Genomic DNA, 20,257 nt, shown 5'->3' on the forward strand with positions numbered 1-20,257 from the left:
CTTCTTATGAGCCAATTGAACTATTTTCATTCATAAACTGTCACTGATGTTTTTGATTTTAGCCATTCTGACAGGAGTCAGATGGTATCTCAGAGTTGTTTTGCTTTGCATTTCCCTGATGGCTAAGGATGTTGAGCCCTTTCTTAAGTGACTTTCAGCCATTTTGGATTCCTCTATTGAGAATTCTCTATTTAGTGCTGTACCCTGTAAGGGGTATAGGTTTTTCCACCTGCCGCCACTCTTGTCCGGCAGCCAAGCCAGCCTCAAATAATACACAGAGACTCTGTATTTGATACAATGTTGTTGGCCCGGTTACTTGTTTCTTATCGGCTAGCTCTGCCTTTAATTATTAACCCATTTCTGCTGATTTATGTATTTCTCTTACCGGGGAGCCGGCGGCATACTGCTTTCCCCGGGCTCTCCATCTTGACTCCTCCTTACCACTTCCTATTTCCTCCTTGTCTCCTAGTCCCTCCTATCTTCCTTTCCTATTGGCCAACAGTGCTTTATTATTAACCAGTATGAGAAACATATATACATAATGGCATCTCCCATCATCTCCTCTTTTCTGTTTAAATAAAAAGAAGGGTTTTAACCTTAACATAGCAAAAATATATAACACATCAGTTATCAAATAAGAATCACAATTAACAATTAGTCCATTAACATTTAGCAAGATTAAAAGAAACTATTCTATCATCTATCCTATATTTGTGAGTCCAAAGTCCTATATGTAACTTATCTGTAAGCCTAACTAAGGAAAACTATAACCATAACTATCTGTCTTCAACTCCTTCAAAGACAACAGAAGGATAATATATAAACTCTAGAAATGACAGAGACAACTCACTGCTTGGTCACCCAAAGTTCTTTTGTAATTTTCCATCTTCAGCCCATAGGCCATAGTGTGTCTGGCAGACTCTTCAGCAAAGCAGGAAACTTTAAACTGTCTTTTTTGTATCGGCAGTTTGTCCGTCACTTTTTTTTGTGTCCTGTAGACTGTCTGACAGACTCTTTCATGAAGCAGAAACTCTATAGTAATGTCCATCTTGAATCAGTAATCACTTTTCTGTGGGTCCTGCATGTCCAGTTTATATAGCACAAAGTCAAACTGTCCGGACAAGAGCAGCATCTTGTCCAAATGGCTAGTCTTGCCATATTGGAAGTAAACTCCATAACGTCTTTCTTTAATGTCCATCTTCCTTTCTGACACAGGTGGTGTTACCAGGAGCATTTATGTCTCATTGTCAAGTAAAACCCTAAACCATTTTAAATGTCATATTCTGTAGGTCTTTGAAAGGTTTGAAGAATTCCTGTCTATCTTAAATACATCTTGTGTATCTTGAAAACCCTAACTAAATCTTTGAAAGGTTTGAAGAATTCCTATCTATCTCAAATACATCTCTGCATATCTAGAAAACCTAATTCACCTAGCTATAAGTTTTTACTATCATAGGTAACTATCAAAAATCTGTACTACATTATATATTACATTTCTAAATGAGTTATATAACACAATACCTAAACAAGAGGAGACATATACTTAATTACAAAATTGACCTTAAATTTATTTCAATAAATGAAAATCCATTCCAAAACAAAGTATTCATATCAATACCATAATTCCCTTTTTACCTTTAAAAATAATTGGCTGTGATCATTACCCATTTATACCCAAGTCCATTTAAATGAAAACAAACATTTATAAATATTTGGGAATTTGGGCATCGTTGGGCGCCATCTGTAAGGGGTATAGGTTTTTCCACTGGCCGCCACTCTTGTCCGGCAGCCCGAGCCAGCCCCAAATAATACACAGAGACTCTGTATTTGATACAATGTTGTTGGCCCGGTTACTTGTTTCTTATCGGCTAGCTCTGCCTTTAATTATTAACCCATTTCTGCTGATTTATGTATTTCTCTTACCGGGGAGCCGGTGGCATACTGCTTTCCCCGGGCTCTCCATCTTGACTCCTCCTTACCACTTCCTATTTCCTCCTTGTCTCCTAGTCCCTCCTATCTTCCTTTCCTATTGGTCAACAGTGCTTTATTATTAACCAGTATGAGAAACATATACAGAATGACATCTCCCATCAGTACCCTACTTTTTAATTGAATTATTTGGTGTTTTGGTAACTAGCTTCTTGAGTTCTGTGTATATTTTGGAGATCAGACCTTTGTCAGATATGGGGTTGGTGAATATCTACACATTCTGTGGGCTGCCACTTTGTCTTGTTGACTGTGTCCTTTGCTTTACAGGAGCTTTTCAATTTCAGGTGGTTCCATTTATTATCTGTCTATCTCAATGTCTGTGCTATTGGTGTTATTTATGTTCATGATGCAGTCTGCTGCACAAATTAATTCAAAGGTACCTCCAAATTTCTCCACTAAGAGATTCAATATGTTGAAGTCTTTGATCCATTTGGACATAAGTTTTATGCATGGGGATAGATATGGATCTATCTACAGTCATCTACAAGTCAGCACCCAATTGTGCCAGCACCATTTGTTGAAAATGCTTTCTTTTTCCATTGTATAAATTTAGCTTCTTTGTCAAAATCAGGTGTTCATAGATGTGTGGATTAATATCAAGGAAGATAGGGGATAGATATGAAATATTGTATACACATACAAAATTGTCAAGGAATAGAAGATAAAAAAACAAAAAATATTTACCCAATTTTATAATAATACAGGATAGTTTCTATTCTAAGTAAATATGGGGATTATAATCCATTGAGACAATTAACAAATCTCACTAATGAAAGAATAGAATACATTTTTAATATTTATAATATAAACATTCTATACCATAAAAGCTATCAAATTGATTCTATGTAACCAGTATCTGAATTGTATTTGTGTCTATTTGAAAATCAAGAAACAGTCAGTGAAAAGTGATGGAAAAGGCAAAGAAAAATGTGGAGACTGAACTGTAGAGTTTATTCTTCAACATGAAGAATCCAGAACATGTTAATGTTACTTATATAGGATTGGTGCAAGTTTATATAAACTGACTAAAGGGCACAAAAGCTACAGGAACACACTTAGACAAATTGTATGATTTGTCTCTTGATAAATCTCCCAGGGACACAACTTCTAAAGCCTGCTAAAACATTCAAGATACATTCCTCCTCAAGGGAAATGACACGCTGTTAGTCCTATCCCTAGTGTGAAAATGAAAATAGAGAGGTCATTCCACCCTAATGACCTCCTGAAAATTTATGAGCCATGCATAAATGTTTTCTTTTACCTCTCACCAGCATCTTTCCCTTCTGAAAATATGCCCACTTTCTTCCAAATTGTCTCAATCACTCCTGTGAATCAAAGAGAGAGTCCACTCTGATGAGTTGACAACTGCAGTGGGATAGTGAGGAACAATTCTGGTTCACTCAGTGTCTAAGGGACTGTGCTCTGAAGACATGTCTGTGGGAGAGAGAAAATGTTCTTTCTGACACCAGTGATTCTCTCTGAAACCTTTTAAAATCACATTTATTTCTCTCTCTCTCTCTCTCTCTCTCTCTCTCTGTGTGTGTGTGTGTGTGTGTGTGTGTGTACAAGTGTATACATTCATTTGTGTCATGGTACACATTGGGAGGTCAAAGGACAACTTGTGAGAGTCAGTTCTCTTCTTGCATTGTGTGGGTCCTAGGGTCTAACTTAGTTCAAAAGGCTTGGCAGAAAGTGTCATTACCTGCTGAGCCATCTCACTGGCCCAACACCAAGGAATCTATGATAAGGCAGTAGGCACTTAATAAGAAGCTACTGATTTGAAACAGCTAATTAGAACAGCTAATATACACAGAAAAACAGGGTTTCAGTAGAGGTCTTTTGGTGAAAGAAATGTGTTTAGAATATGTTCTGACTAAACCAAGATCCCTTGGTACTGATGTTTTGACTCCTTCATAGCTTCAATGGTGAGTGGTTATTTCTCTCTTTGATGTGTTACCCATGACTCATTCTTGAGACTGGGATGGAAGTAACAGCAAATCTGTGCTCTAATAGGCTGAACTTAAACTTCCTAAATTACTGATTGGTTTTGATATTGTGTGGTCTTCCACAGTTTATTTGCTCATCAGCCAAATGTGCCATCATTATAGGGAGAACATCATGGAATGTCTGCTGTTTTACATTGTTTGTAGAGGTTCTGTTTGTTGACAGTTTTTTTTCTGCACCAGGTCATGCAATGGAACTTAGAAAATATATTTTGAGGGGCTGTGTTTGTCAATGGACATCTGCATTTCTTCAGGTAGATGCAATGTGTTTGATCTGGCTGGTTAAGGCAAGTGCCAATGACAAATTAAGAAAGAGTAGCTCACTCATGTGAAGCACTGACTGGAGACCTAGAAAACATGTCACAAAGCCAAGGATGCCCTAGATTTTCTTTTCCTGGGTGAAAGACTACAGATCCATACCACAGGTCCTAGTGTAGAACTATTGTGAATTGCCTGCCAAGTCACTTCTCGGCCCTTTGAATGGCTTTGTAACATTATTATGGTTAATTGCCTAGGTTTTGGATAAGTACCAAATCTCTCTGACATTTATTTACCTTTGTATGACTCAGAATCTGTAGGTGCTCAACAGTGGAGGACTTCCTGGTATCAATGGCCCAATTATCATTCTCTTTCACGTGTTTAAAAAGAAAAAAAAAAAAACAACTCTAAAATAGGTCATAGAAACTGAGTTAGAATTCAAAGGGCATTTCCAGTGCTAGTGCCATCCCAAAATGTCGGCTCTATTTAGTGTAAAGCTAGGGATTCTCACAAGGGAGGCTCTAGACACCAGCAGATCAGAAAGGAAAACTGAGGCAAAACTTCTCTATGATTCTTTATTTTTGCTCCAGGAGATGGGACTCAGGGGGCACTTTGCCTGCATAAATTCTTCTATCTGTTTGGTTATGGAGGCTTCTCTGGACTGGCAGTGGGGGTATCTCCAATGCTGACCATAGAGAGATGAGATCACTTCAGGTTCAGACCATATCCTCTGAGGACCTAAACTTTAGGAGTTTTCAAAAAACACCCTTTGGGTTTATACCTTTCTCCTATAGTTTGGTGTATATTGCTTACCACTTCCCACTGTCTTCTGAAAGATGCATGTTCTTATATTTGTATCCTGAAAAGTCTATACACTAAACCAAACCACATGTCAATCACTGAAGCCAAAGTTCTCACAGCACCCAGCATTAGCTTTCCTCCTCCATCAGTCAGACCCATCAGTTTATCAAATGTATTGTCTGAAACACAGGATTTACCCTATAAAAGTCAGTTGTCTTCTTTCTCACAGCTCAACTTCATCCATTAAAAAATTAAAACATTGAAAAACAAACTTAACATTTATTTTAACTCACATGTATACATGTGTAGGTGAAAGTGGATATGCAGATGAGTGCCGATGCCTGCATAGACCTAAAGAAGAAGTCAGATTCGCTGGAGCTGAAGTTACAGATGATTGTAATCTGTCCTACAAGGGTGCTGAGAACAGAATTCAGGTTCTCTGGAGAGCAGTGCTCTATCTTAACCTCTGAGCCATTTCTTCACTTCCAGTATAGCATTGTAATACGTATGTTTTTATCTTTTCTTCTCCTTTCTCACTCCTCTCCTTTTTTCCACCCTCACACATGCATCTCCCCTCTTTTTAAATTTGGTCTATTTTAAAGAGTCTTAATCACAAGTGATTTCTGACTTACATAGAGACCTTTATATATATTGCTTATTAATCAATATAAATACATACCAAAATGAAGTGAAGCCATTGGCAAATACAATAGGCAATGAGAATCAACCTACATATTTTTTCATCTTGGAAATAGGAAGAGCTTCCTGCAGGAATGCTGACTTGTCACCATCACTCTGCACTAGAGTGGAAATGCTACTTGTCATAAACAATTCTGAAAGAAGCTCTGTCCTCCAGTGCTACAGGGTTTCTGCTCCATGGAAGAGTCTGCCAGACATTCTGCAAAACACAGAGAAAAGTGACTGACAAACTACTAATACGGGCAGACAGTTTGAAATTGCCTGCTTTGCTGAGAAGGCTGCCAGACATACTGTGGCCTATGGGCTGAAGATAGAACATTACAGAAGAACTCCGTGTGACTGACAAGGCAGTGAGTTGTCTCTATCAATTCTAGAGTTTATATACTATCCTTCTGTGGTCTTTGATGAAGTTGAAAACAGATAGTTATGGTTATAGTTTCCTTAGTTAGGATTAAAGATAAGTTACATATGAGACTTTAGAATCACAAAGATAGGATAGATGTTAATGAACTAAATATTTTAAATTATAGTTCTTGCTTAATACCTGTTTTGTTATATGTAATTTTACTGTTAAAGGTAAAAGCCTTCTTTTTATTTAGACAGAAATGAGGAGATGAAGGGGAATGCTCTTCTGTATATATGTTTACCTTATTGGTTGATGAATAAAAGACTGATTGGCCAGGCAGGAGTAGCATGGCAGATACTGCCACTAGCTAACCACAGAGGTCTGAAGGTCTGTACAGACAAGCAAGAAATAATATACCTGGAAGAATCAAAATATAAGAAAGGACAAATAGGAAATCTCTCTCTTTTCTGCAGAAATGCAATAGGCAAAGGAGATGCAGGTCTGGCATTCCTGGTAAGCCAAGACCATGTGGAAATACTTCAATTAATAGAAAAAAAATCTGTTAATAGTTAAGTCAGAGGTAACCAATAAGAAACCATAGCCAATGGCCAACAGTTTCATAATTAAAAAAAAAAAAAAAAAAAAAAAAAAAAAACGAATATCTGTGTCCTCAGGCTCAAGAACCAGCAGATCCCACAGAGGCCATGCACAACCTAAGCTGTTACAACCCACCTTCCTTCATCCTTGTTGGGATACCTGGATTGGAAAAGTTCCACATCTGGATTGGGATTCCCTTTTGTGTCATCTATGTTGTGGCTATTGTAGGCAACTACATCTTCCTCTATCTGATTGCAGTGGAGCAGAGCCTCCATGAGCCCATGTTTATATTCCTGTCCATGCTGGCCAGCACAGACCTCATCTTGTCCACTGCCACAGTACCCAAACTGCTCAGTAACCTCTGGTTTGGCTCCCAAGAAATTACCTTCTCTGGATGCCTTACTCAGATGTTTTTTCTGCACTTCAGTTTTGTAGTGGACTCAGCTATCCTGTTAGCCATGGCATTTGATCGCTATGTGGCTATCTGTTTGCCCTTGAGATACAACACCATCCTGACTCCACAGGTCATTGTCAAGATTATAGTGAGCATTGTTGTGAGGAGCTTCTCAGTCATCCTGCCAGATGTTTTCCTGCTGAAGAGGTTGCCATTTTGCAAGACACGTCTTATCCCTCACACATATTGTGAGCATATAGGTGTCGCCAGGCTTTCTTCTGCAGACATCTCTATCAATATCTGGTATGGGTTTTCTGTTCCCCTCATGACTGTCATCTCAGACGTCATCCTGATTGCTGTGTCCTATATCTTCATCCTCAGGGCAGTTTTTCTGCTCTCCTCCCAGGGTGCCCGCCAAAAGGCCCTGAGCACATGTGGTTCCCATGTCTGTGTCATCCTCATGTTCTATACACCTGCCTTCTTCTCCATCCTTGCTCATTGTTTTGGGCACAGTGTCCCTCGTAACATTCTCATCTTATTTGCCAACTTCTATGTGACAATCCCTCCTGCTCTAAATCTGGTTGTTTATGGAGTGAAGATAAAGCAGATCCAGGACAAATTCCTTCTTTTCTTCTCTTTGTGAAAGACACGATGAGTGTACACTGAAAGCTAAAGTTATGCAACATTGATTTAGTGAAATTTTTATCTCTTGTTTATTTGAAATGTGATTGATCATTGTACTTATGTACAAAGTACAGGTGAAGAGGAAAGGGGAGAGGCCTACCAAATCGCTGGAAAAATCAAGGCTTCTTTTGCTTTAGTTGTCATACACTTTGACAGAAGAACCTGAGGATGTCTATGCTAATGAGCAACACCACAACTGATAGATGTTTGAAGGACTGACATTTCCTAACACCCTTGTGTTTCACAGCTTCTGAATGAGGGCAGTGTGCTGTACTGTTCCTTGTCCAGGACTTACCAATTCTAATCCTTTCTGTATAATTACTACTTTTTGTGCTTACACTTCTTCAGATCATTATTCTTCCTGTTTCCTTCACTTGCTTAAAACATGAATAAAAAAGACAAGCATCTCTCTTTAATCCCGTTCTCCCCTGATCTTTTTAGGTTTAATAGAGTTGTTCTTTTTTATTACAATTTTCTTAACTGCATCCTTGAGGAAAAATAATTTTTGTGACTTATGTTTTTTGTAGTAGTACTATATTTAATTAAAATATTTTTTAAAATGTCAGTTGATTTAGTGTACAGGTAAAAGGAAAGAGTTGTAAAACGTCTAGAATATATTAGTAGATATATTATGCATACAGGGGTTTCTATAATTCTGAACTCTGAATTATGAATTCACACACATGGATTATAAATCCCTCAAAAGTAATTTCTTCAAAGCTGATCTAGAAACTCCAACCAGCCTTTGTACAAATAGTACATTCCTCCATTATCTCCCTTTATAAAAAGTGTATCCCCTCACTTTCCTTTATAGTAAATGGCACCACCAAAACATGGATGCTAAAGCCAAGCTGATTGTTTGTGTTCTGTTCTTGTATGCTCTCATGTAGCAAATACAGTTCAGCATTTGAATTGAACACTTGAGTTTGAAGTGCTCATAAATCATCCTGGTGGAGGTGTGATTGTGTGTGTGTGTGTGTGTGTGTGTGTGTGTGTGTGTGTGTGTGTGTGTGATTGTGGATGTGGGTGTGTTTGAGTGCATGTTTGTGTGTTACATTTTCACCTTTGTTCTGGAATCAAATTTGACCATGTTCCAACCTATTATCTATCTCTCCATAAGGATTTTTTGTAAGAAGTTACAACCTTGCCCCATAATTGGCCCCATCTACAAATAGCAGAGTGAGCATCTTACAATTCACAATGTGTGTGTCGTGTCCCTTTTCACCTTGCTGAAATTTGTCAATGGTTTTATTGTCCTGGGACCATGTTTATGTGTTCTGCCTCATACAACTCCAAGCCCTGAATCCTTCTTAAGGGGATTCATGCTTAATTTATTTTCAATTCATCTGCACTTGTATGACTCTTGGGACAAGCTGCTCCGAAGGAATGTTCTACTTCTGTGTTATCATAGTCTGTCTCCTGTTATTTTGTATGAAACAGGACATGATGGTGTTCTGTGTAGTGTGGACAATGATCTCTGATAGCCATGCTCTGGGCTTTGAATGAGAGAGTTTATTAAGTATATAACAAGCCAAAATTTAAAACAAAAAAAAAAATTGAACGTAGATTGACTCCCAGACTGGTAACATAACATCATTAAGTCAGAATGTGAGAACATCCAGCAGAAATTCACTGAGAGAACCCTGCTGAACCAGTCAGGAGTTCCAGATAGAGTTTCCTGGGAATAATAGTGCCCTCTCAGGAAAGGCTTCCAAAGAAAGAACAAACAGCAGAAGGTAACATCTCCAAATCTGGGTTTTCAAGCATTCTTTAGAAACTGACATCATGAAATTTGTAGGCCAATGGATGGAACTAGAAAAAAATTATGATCAGTTAAGTAACCCAGACTCAAAAAGACAACATAGTATGTACTCACTCATAAATGGATATTAGATATTAAAGCAAATCATACCCAGAAGCTAGGTAACAAGAACACTAAGAGGGATGCATAGATCATCCTGGGAAGGGGAAACAGATGAGATCTTCTGAATAAACTGGGGATAGGGGACAATAGAGGGCAAGGGACTTGAGATGAGAACATGAGAGCACAGGGTAGTGGAATTGGGGGAGGGACAGAGTGGGAGAGCTATGAAAGAGATATCTTCATAGAGAGAGCCATTATGGGGTTAGTAAGAAAGCTGGTGCTAGGGAAATTCCCAGGTATCCACAAGGATGATCCCAACTAAAACTCCTAGCAGTGGTGGAGATGGTGCCTAAACTGACCCTTCCATGTAAACATATTGGTGAATACCCTCTAACTGTCATCATAGAGCCTTCATTCAATAACTGACAGCAGATGCAGAGATCCACAGCCAACCATCAGGCTGAGCTCCAGGAGTCCAGTCCAAGAGAGGGAGGAGGGATTATATGAGCAGGGGGTCAAGACTATGATGGGGAAATCTATAAACTGTTGAATAAAGCTAGTGGGAACTCACAAACTCTAGACTGACAGTTGTTTAGCCAGCATGGACCAAGCTGGGCCCTTTGCATGTAGGCAAGTTGTGTGGCTTGCTCTGTTTTCTGTTTGTTTTGCAGGGAAGGTATCCCTGGAAATGAGACCAGGATCTGTTCCTGGTATGTATCAATTAATAAAAGACTCAAAGACAGATATTGGGGTTCAAGCTTCAAGCTGACCATCTGAAGATCAGAGAAGCAAAGCTGTCAAACCAGTAGATCTTACCTCTACCCAGATGAAACAGCAATCCTTTCCCCATCAATCCTCAGAGGCAAAAGACTGTCAGTTCCTGTCTCCTCTTCCTTATATTCCTTTCTCCACCCAGCCATGTCATGCCTGTCTCCACCTCCCTAGTGCTGGGATTAAAGGCATGTGATCCTTAAGTGCTGAGCTCACCTTTGTGTGAGTTCTCTTTCTTTCTTCCTTCCTTCCTTCCTTTTTTCTTTTTTTGAGAGAGATTGACATCATTTTATTTATTAATATCTTTTAAGTATTTTCACCCTAATCTTTCTAGAAATCTGTGTGTGAGAACTTGTGGGGTATGGTTATCAGTTTACATCCTCTGTATTAAGCAGTCTTTGCTTTGTTTAAAACAGGGTCTCACAGAGCCCAGGTTGGCCTCAATCTCACCATGTAACTGAAGTTGATGAGTTGTTTCTTTTAGGACTGGATCAATTTTGTGTAGTCAGTGTGGCCTTGAACTAACAGAGATCTGTCTACCTCTTAATCCTGAGTCCTAGATAAAAGGTGTGTACCACCACCACCTAGCTCTATGGCTGCTGGGATTAGAAGTGTATATCACCACTGCCTTATCTCTATAGCTTGAGGCTGGCTTTGCTTTTTGAATTCTCAGGCAAGCTTTAATAAATCATAAATAATATATCACCACACCGGTGCATGAGCTGACTTTCTGGATACCATTCCCTATGGTGGGATGCTTTGTCCTGCCTCAACTTAATATGAAAGGCTTTGTTGACTCCCCCCATGGGAGACTTTACCCTTTTGGGGGGATAGATGGGAGAATATTGGGGTAGGTTGCAGTGGGAGGAGATCAGGAGGAGGGTGGGAGGGGGAACTGTAGTTAGCATGTAAGATAAGAAAATAAAATTTAAAAAACAGATTAGCAAAAGTGGAAGAGGGGATTAGAAAAGGCAATAGTGAGGATGAGTATGGCCACAATATTCTATGTGCATATGCAATTGTCAAAAATAAATGATTTTTTAAATAGGACATCTAGCACTTGTTTGGTTAGTGTTTAAGATATTTTGTTTTGTTTGTGGTAACTGTGAAGGGTAATGTTTCTCTGATTTCTTTCTCAGTCCCTTTATTGTCTCTCTATATATAGTAGGGCTACTGATTTTTTTTAAGTTAATTGTGCCACTTTATAAGCTGTAGGAGTTCCCTGGTAGAATTTTCCAGGTCACTTATGTAAACTATCTGCAAATAGTGAAAGTTTGACTTCTTCCTTTCCAATTTGCATCCCCCTTGATCTACTTTTGTTATCTTATTGCTGTAGCTTGTACAAGTACAATATTGAGGAGATATGGAGAAAGTGAACAACCTTGTCATGTTCCTGATTTTAAAGGAATCACATTGAGTTTTTCACCATTTAGTTTGATGTTGGCTGTTGGCTTGCTATATATTGCCTTGGTGTGATACTTGCAAAGACTTAATTATATTGTAGTAGATCGGATAAAACAAGAATAAGCCAGTGTCTTCAGAAGCAGATTATCATACGCTCACTATAGCAGTGAGCTGGAAAATAGGAAGGAGTTAGAAGGGTAAGTATATGCAAGACATTATTCCATGTTTTGTTAGTTAATTCTGTTTTAGATTGGAAAGTAGACTGGGAATAACTCACTAAGGAAAGAAAGTCTGATGAAAGCAGAAGACTGTACTTGAAAGGTGAGAAATAAAGGAACCCAGCATTTGAGTGAAGGAGCTGGAGATAGTGATTGTGTTCATAGCAACAGGACAGAATATGTCAGCACAAAACTACATTCACATGGACTTTGAAATGAGAAGTAAATTCTTCAAACAAACCTATGAATGGAAAGGAAGTTGCTGTTGTTTTGACAAGTCAAACAAAAAGAAATGATGTGAGGCCATCCAGAAAATTCAGTGAGGATTGGAAAATTAATATAGAAATCTACTGGATTGTCTTTTAGGAGACTAACATTGACTTTAGTGGGCTGGCTTCCATGACAATCCATGACAAAGAAGAGTAAATACAGATTGGAGGTAAAAAGGGTAAAGATATATTTCAACTGAAATGTGCAAGAGAAATAAGGATGACCAATAACAAAAGAAGCAAGGACAAAGAAGGTTTTGTGTATTGTATGAATTAATGTCAGAGACTATCTACCTTTGACCTACACCCAGCCTACCTCACACTCTGATACAGTACCTAGGACTGGATTTGGAATGTGTACTTATACACATGTAAACATCATGCATACTATTTCCCCACATTCACTGTAGGTCCTAATGCTTCCAAGTGAGGGATTCCCTTGGTATCCAGGTCTACAGGCCCAAATTGAGGGGTTATTTAGCAACAAGAAAACATCTAAGCAATCATGAGAGTGGCAGCAACAATAGTTGAGGGAAACAGTTTCTCCATTTTCCTCTCTCCTTACACTTGATTGCTATTTTTTCTTTGCAGAGGAACTATAAAACCAGATTTTACTGCTGTAAGCTTGTGATTTGAGAAGGTAAAGCATTCAGTAAGGAGCCTAGACCCAACTCACTGTTATCTGCTGAAAGAGAGAAATAACATTGTTCCTGAATACCTGTGTAACCAATACCATGTGTGAAGTGTATACATGTTCACTTTGGTAAACACTTGCTAATTCCTATAGATGACATTGCCACCATCTTTTCTTCTTTTGTTTTTTGAAACAGGGTTTCTCTGTGTAACAGGCTTGCAACACATTTTGTGGACCAGGCTGACCTTGAACTCACAGAGTTCAAGACATACTGCTTCTGCCTCCCGAGTGCTGGGATGAAATGTGTGCACCATCAACGCCTGACTAAAATTTTTGTTTTCTAGGAGTTACCTAAAAGATTTGCTTTAGCACAGACACTAACTCCCTTCCCAACTCTGGGTTTTTCAATAGCCCTTCATTCCTCCTAGTCCTAGGAGGCAAGGAAGTCACAGTGGCCAATACCTTAAGAGATCTCATTTAAATATGTACTCTGAGCTGGTACCTGTGGATATAGATCAGAAATTTCCCTTTCATAATGGAAATACAACCCCTGATGACCTGAGCTTTCACTCACAGATCAATAATGGGGCATTTCTCAGCCTTCCAACAAATTCTACTCAAACATCTCTTAGTGCTGCTCCTTTTTCAACCTGGTGAGGGGTGACATCCTGACAATACCCGTAGCTGCTATCCACCAAAGTGTAACAAGTACCCAGAACCCACTAAATCCACTAACAACAATATGATGATGGTATAGATATTGTTAAGTCCAATCTGCAGCCAAAATAGCTATAAATGTGCCCCAATGCAAAATAATAATTTACTTAAAATATTATAAGGTTTTGTAGTGAAGGGTGTACCTCAATTGCACAACTCTCAAGCAATGTCATGTTGCAATATAAAAAGCTTGTACATGCCTGATAGGAAAATACAGAATTAAGTATACACCAGGTTCATTTCTGGTAAAGGATGACCTAGAGATATTAAGTCCTCCTCTACAAACTTTGGATGTCTAAGCACATGGAGCATCACATAACAATTAAGTTATGGTGTCTGCCTCCAAGTTAACAGCCCTTCTCAGCCTTAAGGAGGCCTGAGACCCAGATGCACATCAGCTCAGGTTTGACTGATGTCTATGGCCAATCTCAATTTTTTGTCCTTCATACGTCCTCAAGCAATTTTCCCAATATGACCTCCCCTCCATCCTTCTGTTGCCTATGTTCATGTACATGGCTGTTCTTAAACTGTTGACAATCTGGAGCATGCTACATATTCCTACTGAGTCCTGCCACTGACAACCCAGAAGTTACAGGAGTTATCTGGGAGTATGGCAAAATCATGGATAGAAATGAAGGATTCAGAGTAGGAATGAGTCAGAGGAAAGATACTGAACTACATTTGAAAATTAGAAGGTGTAGACACTCCTAGGACACCCAAAGAGAAGGCCTGCAGGCTGGAGAAAATACAAAAACACACACATACACACACACACACACACACACACACACACACACACACACACACACACACAACTGTTAGAAACTTAGAAGCCATAAATACAAAAGAGCCAGAACTGTCTTTATGAAAAGGATCAAAACCTCTAAGAGATAAACTTTAAAAGAACTGACATGTTGCAGACAGGAGCAGTGATGAACAAAGGAATTAAGATTAGGCTGGAGAACCACAATTCTTCACCGACCTTGAAAGGATAATAATCAACTTTATATGGAAAAACAAAAGACCCAGGATAGCCAAAACAACCCTATACAATAAAAGAACTTCAGGAGGCATCACCATTCCTGACTTTAAGCTCTACTACAGAGCTATAGTTCTGAAAACAGCCTGGTATTGGCATAAAAATAGACAGGTAGACCAATGGAATCGAATTGAAAATCCTGATATTAATCCACGCACCTATGAACACCTGATTTTCGACAAAACAGCTAAAATTATACAATGGGGCAAAGACAGCATCTTCTACAAATGGTGCTGGCACAATTGGATGAGGGTGTGGAGAAGACTGCAGATAGACCCATGTCTGTCGCCATGCACAAAACTCAAGTCCAAATGGGTCAAAGACCTCAACATCAATCCAGCCACATTGAACCTCTTGGAAGAGAAAGTAGGAGGTACCCTTGAACAAATTGGTATAGGAGACTGCTTCCTGAACATAACTCCAGGGGCACAGACACTAAGAGCAACAATTAATAAATGGGACCTCTTCAAACTTAGAAGCTTCTGTAAGGCAAAGGACACAGTGGACATGACCAAACTGCAGCCCACAGACTGGGAAAAGAATTTCACCAATCCTATATCCGACAAAGGGCTGATCTCCAAAATATACAAAGAACTCAAGAAACTAGTCAATAAAACACCAAATAACCCTATTAAAAATGGGGTACAGAACTGAAGAAAGAATTCTCAATGGAGGAAATCAAAAAGGCTGAAAGGCACTTAAGAAAATGCTCCACATCCTTAGCTATCAGGGAAATGCAAATCAAAACAACTTTGAGATACCATCTTACCCCTGCCAGAATGGCTAAAATTAGAAACACCAGTGATGACTTATGTTGGAGAGGATGTGGAGAAACTGGAACACTCCTCCACTGCTGGTGGGAGTGCAAACTCATACAGCCATTTTGGAGATCAGTATGGCGGTTCCTCAGGAAAATGGGAATTAGTTTACCACAGGACCCGGCAATCCCCCTCTTAGGCATATACCCATATACCTACTGGGGAGCAAAAGGGGGATGGAGTGGCGTTGGTGGGGGGGAACAGGGGAAGATGGGAGGGTGCAGGAAAAGAAAAAAATTTTAATTGAAATTAAAAAAATAATAAAAAGAATAGACATAGCATAATGTAGGGAGCAAACAAAAGAGGATTAAAGGAAATACATCCATCAAAGAAATGAGAATTGGAAAAAATAATTCAGAGAGTTAAAAAAAAAAAAAAAAACTTCTGCATCTTGTTGTGCTAGCTCCCCAACTACAGAGGTTCATAAAGTTTTGCCCCTGGGAGGGAGACATATCAAAATCCAGGGGCAAAATCTGTAGAAATAGAGCAGCATCAGAGAGGGCAACAGAGGCAAGCATTGTGGAGGAGAAAAGAGCCCTGTGGAGGAGGGAGATGGTGCTTCCCTGAGGGGTTAACCTCATGGAACAAGAGCCTAAGCATAGGCAGGTATAAAATAAAGCTCAGAGGGAAGCTAAAAAGCAAAAGAACTCTAGGCAGAGAAACATTTGGCCAAAGAAATGAGTGGTTCCAAGAGGTCTTAAGAAAAGTCAGGACTTCTTGGGAGAGTTAACAGCCAGGATTCTACCGCTGGAAGTAACTAATAGAGGTGATGGCAATACTGGCAAGACACCTGAATGCTGATGGATGGGAGTGAAAATATCAAAAACATTTCAGAATTTATCTGCCCTATTGTTAGTATATGTGCCTGTATGTATGTACATGTTTGTGTATGTGTATATGCACGCGTGTAGGCCAGATGTTGAGATCAGGTGTCTTCCACCACTGCTTTCCACCTTATATTTTGAGACTGAGCATGGAGATCATTAACTGGTTAGGCTTGGCTGGTCTCTGAGCTCCAGATACCCTCCTGTTCCCCCCCCCTCCTGTTTTCCCATCCCACTGCCTAGTGCTAGGGTTACAGATGCACCACTGTACATGCTAAGGTATGAACTCAGTCTTAATGCTTGCACTGGAAGCAATTTACCTATGACCTGTTGAGCCATGTCCCAGCCTTGTGTTACGTTTGAAACGGAAAAGATTCTGTAGGTTAGAGACATGAGAATAAGTAAAGCATGGCCTCAGGAGCATTATACAAGTCCCTCTCCAAATAAGATGATATTGCCCACCCAGCCTCAAATCTACAACAGGCAGGAGCTCCAAGTAATCTTCTTTAATGTAGAACAGGCTAGGGCAGTGAGAGAAGGGCTGCCCAAATGTGCTCATAATCCGAGGAGGAATTTCTAAAATAAGTGCCTTTTCCTCTTTCCACAGAATGGAGCATAGTGAGCATCCACTAGAGAGACTAGGCCTGCGGAGCCCCGAGAATCCTCTCAATGGCGGCGTGGATATCTCCATCCGTGGCTATAAGGGCCTGCAGATTTGCATCATGGTTAGCAAAACCCAAGGCTTTCAGCTGCTCCAGTTCTTGCTGGTAGCGACCTTCAATGAGGAGGGGCAAGGACAGTCCAGTTTGGGTAGACTGGGAACAGGCATTGGCCAAGGAATGAAAGAGCTGAAGATAGGCCAAGTAGTGTTGTGAAGTATCTTCTCTATGGGCTTGTCTTCTACCCCTCGTTTCTGGGGCTCCTCTAGCCCCACGTGGTTTAGCTGAGTCCCATAAGAATGGTCCCAGCTCAGGCACCTCCCTGGACAGTATCTGTAGGCCTTGTTCTATCTGTAGCAATGCCTGCAGCGCTCGAGGGTTGGTAAGGATGGGAAGAAGTGGCATATGATGTAGTAGGGGGCTGCCAGTTGCCAGCTGGTGTAGCAGAGCCGGATTCTGCTGCAGGACATTCAAGGCTCGGCACAAAACATAGGGCGACGGTCTCAGCTGACCGACTGAAGGTGCCTTCTCCACTGGAGGCTGGTACTCTTGGAAGGGAAGATCTGAGCCTGGTTGTAAATCTAGTGTACCAGGTCGGCATCCTAAACTGGCCTGACTTGAGACGATGCCCTTGATCTGGGTAATTCCTCCTGTACTGACCTCTTGTGCAAAGGGCCTGGCCGGAACAGAAGTGGCTGGAATGGTGATGGAGGGATCAGAATTGCTGTGAGCGTTGGCGGCTTCTCCTCTGCACATCTCCAAGCCTGAAATGTGGCCTTTAGAGGACACCAAAAAGGCAAGAGTAGAGAGCATGATCTGCTGGATATCAGAGCAGCCAGGACGCATAGCATTGTCACCTCCTGGCACTGCTTTCGGGGCCTCCAGCCTCTGCCTGTGTTCCTGCAGGACTTCCTGTTGCTGTGCTGGCTTCGGAAAGGTTTCAGGAAATTTGAGAGCTGGGTCTCGTCTCTGTACTGTCTTTGAGGATTCAGGAACATGTAGGCCGTTGGCTTGTTTCTCATTTGCCAGTCCTTGAATCAGAGGGTCTTCCAAGAATTGCACCACCGATTCTGGTGCCATTGTCAGAAGTTGGACAAGCTGGCTGAAGAAATCAGCTAGGTCAGGCGAGGTTCGGGCCAGTCGGCCCAGCCTGGCTAGCACCCCAGCACTATCAGAGGCCGATGGTTCCGAACGGTGAGTACAGTGGCCTGTAGGCCCTGCCAGAGCTCCCATACAGGCTGACCCTTTCAAACGAGTCCTCACTACCACGTGAACTGTAGAACCATCAAGGATGCCACGCTTACTCAGTATGTCTTGATCCCGGAGAATCTTCCCAGAGAAGATGAGCACCAATCGGTCAGTGTCACATTGAAGGTATTTGGAGATTTGTTTCTTAAAGCGATGGACGTTGCTATTTTCTGCCAGCAAAAATTCCTGGCAGTCCTGTGGGGTCTTGACAGACACTCTGATGATTCGTGAGGATGGCTCCCTACCAGACACCAACCGGCTGTCTCCTGCTTCTTCCCTAGCCCGTGCCATATTTCCTTAAGGAGGATGCAGGATTACCTGAGGGCAGAGTGGAGCACACAGCTTCGAAAGATTTGATGTAGCACCGAGCACACCTGGGTGCAGGGACCAGTAGGTGTCCGGTGATGTCCTTTCACCTAGGTCCTGCAGATGCCACCTCCCAGTGTAGCCCTACTGCCACCTGGCTCCCATAGAGGGGGCAGCTGCTCCTGTCTTTGGCAATCTTTAGGGGATATGGTGTCAGTGATGAGGTCACAGTTGAAAGGGAGACCTGAATGGGGGCAGGGCAGAAGTCTGTACCACCTTCCTGAGGTTGGGTTTTCCTTATGATCTGACTGAAACATGTTACCATCTGGAAACATGTTTCATACAAACCAGTTCCTCTTCACATCCTAACTGAGCTTGACTAGTGACAATGGTTGAGTAGAAAAGAAATGTCTACAAATTAGCTTAGGAAGTAGTCATTCTAGTCACTAATCCTCCACTAAATTGCTGTACTCTCATCATGGTCCAGCCAAGGCCTCAAGTCCCAGCTTCTATCTGAACAGAATGAAGGTGTGTAATTAAGATGTATAACCAGTTCACAGCTTCAATGGGACACTTGTATCCCAAGGTCCTTAAGTAATTTCTCTCCACAGTTCTCAAGGTTGTATATGCCAAAGCTGGGGCAGCAGAACTGCCTCACACAGTAAGCTGATGGGGGAGGGATTGCTACATAGTTAAGAGAGATTGTTGCCCTTTCAGAGGACCCTAGTTCAGTTCCCAGCACCCATTTCAGGGAGCTCACAATGTCCACTAAGTCCAGCTCCAGGGGACCCATGCCCTCTTCTGGTTTCTGAAGTAGCTGATACATGTAACAGACATACACAAGTAAGTAAATATGAGTAAATACATTTTTTAAAAGAAAAAGATAGTTTCAATTCAGAAGTTGGTGGCTGGGTTAAAAGAAATCACAGTAGCAGCTTGAATCTAGATCTAAATATGATTTAATGACTATGTGACTATGTGAAAGGGGGTATATTTCAGCTATGGTTGAACCACTCCAGGCAGGTAAAGCCCTAGGAAAAATCAAATCTCTCCAGCAGTTATTTGTTGATATGAAGATAGGGCTGTGTTAGGTTTGTGTCATTGTCACACACACACACACACACACACACACACACACACACACACACTTATTTTTGGTTCTAAGTGACCACAAAACTCAGTGACAAAAAGAATTTGGAGGTCTAGAATGCCACCTCTGGGGAACTGGCAAGAGGTAAAATGAGCACATAGGTCATTCTGCGCCCACACTACTTATCAGGTGTTCTTAAACTTTGGTAGTCTTGAACTAGGATCTCCAGTATCACCAATAGCAAGTCCTGATAAGATGTAATTTCAAAGCCTGGAAGAACTCATTCCCAGGAAATGTCACAGAGCACTATGGCTGGCTCATAGCTAGCCTCTCTTACAATGTCCAGCCCATGAAACAACTTCTACCATATAATTGTTGCTACAAAAGCAATTCTTGTGAGATTCACTTTGCATTGCCCCCAGCATGGGAGGTGGTAAACAGAAGAAATGGAATGGGGGAAACAGTGTAATTACATTTTAATTTTAAATAAATATTAAGTTTCTATTTCAATGAAATTGTTATTCTGTGGTGATAAGATTATTTATGATTTATTAAAGCATGCCTGAGGGTTCAGAAAGCAAAGCTAGCCACAAACCATAGAGCCAGGCAGTGACGATGCACACTT

The 20,257-nt window shown here is 40.7% G+C and overlaps 2 protein-coding genes across 2 annotated transcripts; one reads left to right on the top strand and one right to left on the bottom strand.

Annotated features, from left to right (window-relative positions):
* Positions 1 to 6,800: 6,800 nt before the first annotated feature.
* Positions 6,801 to 7,730, top strand: LOC127228088 (olfactory receptor 52H1-like). The gene has a single exon (XM_051192527.1). The coding sequence runs from the start codon at positions 6,801 to 6,803 to the stop codon at positions 7,728 to 7,730; it is 930 nt and encodes a 309-aa protein (XP_051048484.1).
* Positions 7,731 to 16,967: 9,237 nt separating this feature from the next.
* LOC127228085 (ubiquilin-1) lies at positions 16,968 to 18,729 on the bottom strand. The gene has a single exon (XM_051192523.1). It carries the CDS (start codon positions 18,525 to 18,527, stop codon positions 16,968 to 16,970), a length of 1,560 nt encoding a protein of 519 aa, XP_051048480.1. The 5' UTR covers positions 18,528 to 18,729.
* Between the last annotated feature and the right edge of the window lie 1,528 nt (positions 18,730 to 20,257).

Source organism: Phodopus roborovskii, unplaced genomic scaffold, assembly GCF_943737965.1.
Source record: "Phodopus roborovskii unplaced genomic scaffold, PHOROB, whole genome shotgun sequence".
NCBI lineage: Eukaryota > Metazoa > Chordata > Mammalia > Rodentia > Cricetidae > Phodopus > Phodopus roborovskii.